At 41.6% G+C, this 6,839-nt stretch overlaps 1 protein-coding gene across 2 annotated transcripts; it reads left to right on the top strand.

Annotated features, from left to right (window-relative positions):
* Positions 1 to 3,938: 3,938 nt before the first annotated feature.
* Positions 3,939 to 6,378, top strand: LOC104943999 (potassium voltage-gated channel subfamily D member 3). Of its 2 annotated transcripts, XM_010769465.1 has the most exons (3): positions 3,950 to 4,010; positions 4,117 to 4,204; positions 5,195 to 6,378. In XM_010769465.1, exon 3 carries the CDS (start codon positions 5,272 to 5,274, stop codon positions 6,376 to 6,378), a length of 1,107 nt encoding a protein of 368 aa, XP_010767767.1. In that variant the 5' UTR covers positions 3,950 to 4,010; positions 4,117 to 4,204; positions 5,195 to 5,271. The 2 variants fall into 2 exon arrangements, with proteins under 2 accessions (XP_010767768.1, XP_010767767.1); XM_010769466.1 differs by lacking the exon at positions 4,117 to 4,204 and having other exon boundaries at positions 3,939 to 4,010.
* Positions 6,379 to 6,839: the final 461 nt, after the last annotated feature.

Genomic DNA, 6,839 nt, shown 5'->3' on the forward strand with positions numbered 1-6,839 from the left:
TACAGTATGCTGTTGCCTAAAAATAGCATGATAGGTGACCTTTAAAGTGGACCTATTTGAATAATATATTATAGGGCCATATATAAAACATGTCTGTGAAGTTTTTTTTTCAAAATACCAAGCAGATCATGCATTTTAGCCATGCCTCATTTAGCTCTATTTGCTATTTTCCAGCCCTGTTTTTGCAAGGGCTGATTCTGTGAGAAGTCTTCTTCGCTGCTTTTGTGGCAGACTACAGCGCCACTTACAGGCCTGGCATATGTACTACAGCGTCTCCAGCGCTTTCGAGCGGCAATGGCCGTGGCCGGGGCCCAACCCCCCATTCCCCTGATAGGTGGAGAGTTGCCCATATAGACGGAGCACCCCTTTTCTGTCGTCAGAAAAATTCAAATCTGTATCAGCTCTGTTGCAGCCCCGTTTTTAGAGATTTTGGTATAGAGGAAAAGAGAGAGGGTTGTGATTTCTGACACTTGGTGAGTTCCCTGACACACCGGGGACACATATTCATGTATACAAGACGTACAAAAGTGCATTTTGCATGATAGGTCCCCTTTAAATCTTGACTCAGTTTGACATATTTTACAGCTCAGTGAAGAGGTGAAACAACATTTTCACAACATAAACTGAGGGACAGAAACTTGAATTTACAATCTCAAATATCTACATTTGGTGGCATCTATGGTGAAAAGCGATAATTGCAGGTGTGTCTTTAGGGCTCACTTGCCAGAGACAAACAGTGCTTGTGGTTTTTCCAGGAAATTATCCCACAGTCACATGGTTCATTATATTGCAAAAGGTATGGCTTTTATTAGTGGGGGATAGTGACCTCAGCATTTTGGCAAACTCACTTTTATTCAATTGTTAGATGGACATCTCTATCATATCTGTACGATACCACACACATCATACATAATAGGCATACTATTTTTAAGGCGATGGGCTCAGTGAGGATTCACTGCCGGACGATTTTCCACTAATATTGGCACTTGTCTCCCAGGACCACCGTTAAATAGATACTCACTCAACTAATCATCCAAGTTTTGTCACTGAAACTTAACTAGCTTTTGTTTTCTCGAGGCACTGCAGGACAAAGACGATTTATTATGTTAATGTCAGTGAAGTGTCTTCAGGTAATTACAGAGGGCAGTTGACCATGAAATTCAACCCACCTTGTTGTTCAGTGACATTTGAATTATCGGAACCGCTCACAGACTTATCCTTTGAAAAGGTCTCTGTGCAGTTTGTGTCTCTTTGTTGTTGTGTGTGTGTGTGTGTGTGTGTGTGTGTGTGTGTGTGTGTGTGTGTGTGTGTGTGTGTGTGTGTGTGTGTGTGTGTGTGTGTTATTCCATCTTCGTGACAGCACGTCCAGGTTTTAGAGCAGGGACATTTTTCACAAGGTGAGGTCAGTTTACAGTAAGGGAATTCATTGAGTGAAAGGTGCTTCTAAGGGTAGCTTTTCAAGGGTATAGAGGCGTAAATAAATATGTTTTTGTATGCGTGTAAATGTGTGTGGCTGAATCGTCTAAATAACAATCACTACCAAGTTGATATTTTCAACCCAGACTGTGAGTGAATTTATGGTAAGTAATATGGTGTGTGCAAAAGGGTTAATGGTTCACATTATGCACATACATATCCATAAACCATAATGAGCTAGCCATATGTGTTGCAGTGTGTGTGAGCTGTGTTCCCTGACCCTATTGATATTCCAACGGAATGTAAGTATTGTCGGAGTAGGATCCCTGTTGACTCAATTAGGGTTGCATATTGTCCTGCAAATCATTGAATAATGTGGGGACCGAGACATTGACACTGTCTGAGTTTGAATATAAATGACTGACTATACAAAAATTATTCTCCCCATAGTTATGAGCTTTACTATTGATGGCCATGTCACATAATTCAAGCTTGAGTGACATGTTGGAGATCACTAACAAATTCAAACTGGATAATTTCCAGTATGTCCATCAGAATATTAACTAACCCAGTACTGTGTGTGCATACACTGCCTACCCAAAGGAATGATATAGTATATACACTAACTTATTTTGCCTTACGAGGTAGAGTATTGGACATATGAGTAAGAGTGTTATATTTGTACCTATACTATGCGTGCTGCACCTGCTATTTTTCAGTGCAGACATTGATTGCTCTGAGAGCTTTTCCACTGGAAGCCTATTGTTTTGTTTTGGTTTCACGAGTAAACTTACATGTAGAGATGATCACCAGACCCTCTAGTCTCCCAGGTCCCAGGAAAAGAATGCAAACAGAAAATATCAAGGGCTGAGATTTACTGTTGCTGAGACTCAGCCTGCTAAAGAGACACAATAAATAAAAAAAGCTTCCCTTTTTTTATTGTAGCTTTCTGTCTGGTCAGAAAAATATTGTCAGATGTGGTGAGGTTCATGCCCTCCATTAATGTTTTATGTTGGCTCTATACTATAGTATTTCTTTGAAAGGTAGTGTCTCTAGAGTATAGAGATCCACTGAACCCTGACTGCAGCACATGGTTCTAAGAAACTGAGAGCAAGCAAGATCTGGTCGTATCGGGTGCAAAATTATACTAAGTCTAATGCGGTCAGGTAGGTTCTGCCTCTGATCACTTTGTGCATCATAATCAATTTCGAAATCAGAAGATCTATCGCAAAAAATGACAATTATTACCATATTTTAGAATTTGCCAAACAAAAACTTAATTGGTTTAACAATGACATTTTGTATCTATCTTTCCCAGATGGCCACAGCATATTTTATTGTTGGAGTAAGTGCTGAAAATACACTTTTTATTATTTCTATTATCCTCCAGAGCATAAAAAAAAATTGATTTTGGAAATAGTTTCGATCTTGGTAAATTATTATGAAACTACAGATGTAGCCAGTATTCTCTCTTTGTTAGGACTGTTCGGGTCTAATTATCTTCGCCACTGTTTGGACTCGGTCTCTTTGATGAAAAATGATTTATCTAAGGAAACCTGACAGAGAGACACGTAAAGAGGATTCAGAAAAAGCCTGCTAAAATAAAATGAATGATATCAAATGACAATATGAAAGAATATGACAATGTTAAAGGGAAGCAAGGAATCTACAGTATGATAAAGAAAAACCGAACCCTCAGCTCTTCTTGGCTTTACAATTTTACCCTTTTTGTTCTCTCACTGCTCACAGCATTTTGGCCTCTTTTTTTAACAAAAGCTCTAAAAACATACTGAACCTGCTCAACACCAAACAGCAGACAGACAGTGAGCAACTTTCGGGTAAATAAAGTGAACCATGTAGCTCCCAACAGCCAATATTTTCCAGACAAACCTAAAGGGTAAAAGAAAAATAATTATGTTGTATATTACAATCTCTTAATGTATAATGTTATTTCATAACTGCTGTATTTGGAAATCAGCAATGTTTGCTAACAAGTTTGCAATATCTAAAAGGTAATTGCAGTCGTTGTTCATAACTTATTTTGCTGCCTCAGAGTGGCCCAAAACAATTAATCTGTTTTTACTACAATAGTTAAAGGTAAAGGTTCCAAGGTGATCCAGTTTCAGCCCTCTTGAATTATCAGCTACGCCCCTGCTGGGATGTATCCTGTTGTTAAGTCAGCTGGCAGTAATTGCCTTTGATAGGTGAATTGGAAATAATATATGGTATGAAACAAACTGTATGAGTTGTTGAAGACGACAAAATTATGTTGTATATTTCTTTTAACTATTTCTGACCGACGACGAATGGGTACATCGTTTTTCAATCATTAGTGCACTTTCTGCGCATCGCTCTGTTCGAGTTTTCCCATAAATGCAGATTTGGTCCACAGTCCGCCCTGAGCGGAGAGAGAGGGATAGAGAGGGAGCGAGGGAGAGTGAAAGAGAGAGAAAACAGAGAGAGAGAGCGCGCGCTCCTACTCCTCCTCCATCTCTTCCCACCACTCATCCCGCAAAAGGCAAGACGGTCTGTACGGCGGAGTCCTCTCATCAAATCTCCTCTCGCATAATGGAAACTGAATTAAAACATCTGTGGTACGTCCGTCTCCGGTACTTTTCCGCTTTCACCTCAGCAGTAGCCCAATGTCGCTCTCCTCTTTGCTAAAATAACTTCTTCTTTCCTGGTTATGTTTTCTCCCAGACACGCTTTCAGAAAGACCAAAGCTACGATTTGTTACTAAACTGCTGGAACAAGGTCGTTTTTCTTTGGATGGATAATTTTTCAATCGGTGAGTTGTAATCGAAGATAAAGCTGTTGATACCTGCAGCTGTATTAAGTCATCAACCTGTTAGGCAAATCGGTTTTGCTTTTTCCGGGTTGAGGGGTAACGTAAAAGCCAAAATGTCCTCAAGTGTCGTCAAAAACGCTGTTTTAGATTCGGCTCCATGCAACTAATTTGCATCGTGGATCAACTGCTTTCATACATTTAGAGGAAAATCTGTTTTGTAGTTGGAACTCAACAGGTTTTAAATCTCGTGCTGGTATCTCTATCAGGGATACTACAACCTTGAAAATGTGCCTGCTAATATATTTTAAGCAAAAACGACCTATACTTTAAATAAAATTATACTAAACGTTGTAATATTTACCATTTCACACATGCAACACAATGTGCTTTACATCAAGATGAAATATGCAAAAATAAAATGTAATGCATACACTCTTTCCCCTACACAAACTGTACACACACATATGCTATGAATATAGACAATGTTATGTAGCCTTGCTTGCTACCCTCGTTTTTTAACTACAAGATGCAGTGAGCTTTCATCCTCAGAAAGCTGCTTCCAAACTCTGACCTAATAGAGTTTCTTAGATTATCAGAGAATCTAAGAAATATAGCCTGGGAATAGTTATTAGGATGATGATGCTTGGTGGAAAATGCAGCGTGTCCCTGTATTCACAAAGGTTTTTCAGCTTGAATGTGATATTGAATATGCCATTGAATATAGTTGTTGCTGTCTCAGTAGATTGCCATTTAGGATAGTTTAGGATATAAGTTGCATTGTTTGTGTGAGTCTTCATTATTACCTCCATTCCCTTTTTTTTACCGGCCTCACTAAATCTGTTCTTCAAAAACATGTTCCTTTCTCTCACATCTTTAACATTAATTTATCTTTAGCTTTTTTCTAATAGTTTACTACCTCTCTCCTGTGATAATCACACAGCTCTCCTGTCCTTCCTGGCCATACAAACTATCTTGCTCTCTTCCCTTTAGATGTTGAATGAGCTGAAGTCAAGCTGGTTGTGAAGGTGCTGGACTTGTTCCCCCCTAAGCCCCAAGCCAGACACAGCATGGCGGCAGGAGTAGCGGCATGGCTTCCCTTTGCCAGGGCGGCAGCGATCGGCTGGATGCCTGTTGCCAATTTGCCCATGCCAGTCGCGCCCGCCGAGAAGAACAGGCGGCAGGATGAGCTCATCATTCTGAATGTCAGTGGACGCCGCTTTGAGACTTGGAAGAACACGCTGGACCGCTATCCAGACACCCTTCTGGGGAGCTCGGAGAAGGAGTTCTTCTACAACGAGGAGACCAAAGAGTACTTCTTCGACCGGGACCCTGATGTGTTTCGCAGCGTGCTCAACTTCTACCGCACAGGCAAGCTCCACTATCCACGCTACGAGTGCATATGCTCCTATGATGAGGAGCTGGCTTTCTTTGGCATCATCTCAGAGATCATCGGTGACTGCTGCTACGAAGAGTACAAGGATAGGAAGAGGGAGAATGCAGAACGTCTCATGGATGACCAGGAGGACAAGAAGGACGCTAAACTGCCCAACATGACCTTCAGGGAGACCATGTGGAGGGCTTTTGAGAACCCCCACACCTCTACCATGGCTCTGGTCTTCTACTACGTCACTGGCTTCTTCATTGCTATTTCCGTCATTACCAACGTGGTAGAGACGGTGCCCTGCGGTACGGTGCCCAACCAAAAGGAAGTGCCGTGTGGTGAGCGCTACACTGTGGCCTTTTTCTGCATGGACACGGCCTGCGTCATGATCTTTACCGTGGAGTACCTGATGCGCTTGTTTGCTGCTCCGAGTCGCTACCGCTTCATGAGGTCAGTCATGAGCATCATCGATGTGGTGGCCATCTTGCCCTATTACATTGGCCTGGTGATGACTGACAATGAGGACGTGAGTGGTGCTTTCGTGACTCTCCGTGTTTTCCGCGTGTTCCGCATCTTTAAGTTCTCCCGTCACTCGCAGGGCCTGCGCATCCTGGGCTACACTTTGAAGAGCTGTGCCTCGGAGCTGGGCTTCCTGCTTTTCTCCCTCACTATGGCGATAATTATCTTTGCTACCGTCATGTTCTACGCAGAGAAGGGTTCAAGCTCCAGCAAATTCACCAGCATCCCAGCCTCCTTCTGGTACACCATCGTTACTATGACAACACTCGGGTAAGAGCAAAGCAGACACCTCTTTTATCTTTTGTGTGAGTGTGTGAGTGTGCACATGTGTATTGCAGTTGGGACTGTTATGTGTGAGTAAATGTTTGATTCGACTTGAAATCTGTTTCTGACAGCGTGGCCCAAAAACTGAACTGCTTCAAAATTCAGCGCCACCCTTTGGAAGACATACTTTATAAACTTTTTGTATAATGATAACTGACTACAGAGAAATTGAACTTTTCAGAATTCACTGTTTTTGTAGCTGATGGTAATCTTCTGCGGAAAGAGAGGCCATCAGGATATTTCCTTCTAGTAATGGCTGTGCCAATGCATGCCCTTTACTCATCACTGACAAGAGGGATAGGGAGAAAATAGAGATTGTAGAGGAAAGTGGAACGTTAAAGGAATCTTATCGAAAGAAAAACATTGGATAGACGATGGAGGAATAGCTATTATACTATTACTTTGCTCTCC

Source organism: Notothenia coriiceps, unplaced genomic scaffold (genome assembly GCF_000735185.1).
Source record: "Notothenia coriiceps isolate Sejong01 unplaced genomic scaffold, NC01 NC01_scaffold00007370, whole genome shotgun sequence".
In the NCBI taxonomy this organism is placed as follows: domain Eukaryota; kingdom Metazoa; phylum Chordata; class Actinopteri; order Perciformes; family Nototheniidae; genus Notothenia; species Notothenia coriiceps.

Excerpts from the sequence above, each read along its gene's own strand:
- LOC104943999 (XM_010769466.1), top strand. The coding sequence starts at position 5,272 with ATGGCGGCAGGAGTAGCGGCATGGCTTCCCTTTGCCAGGGCGGCAGCG.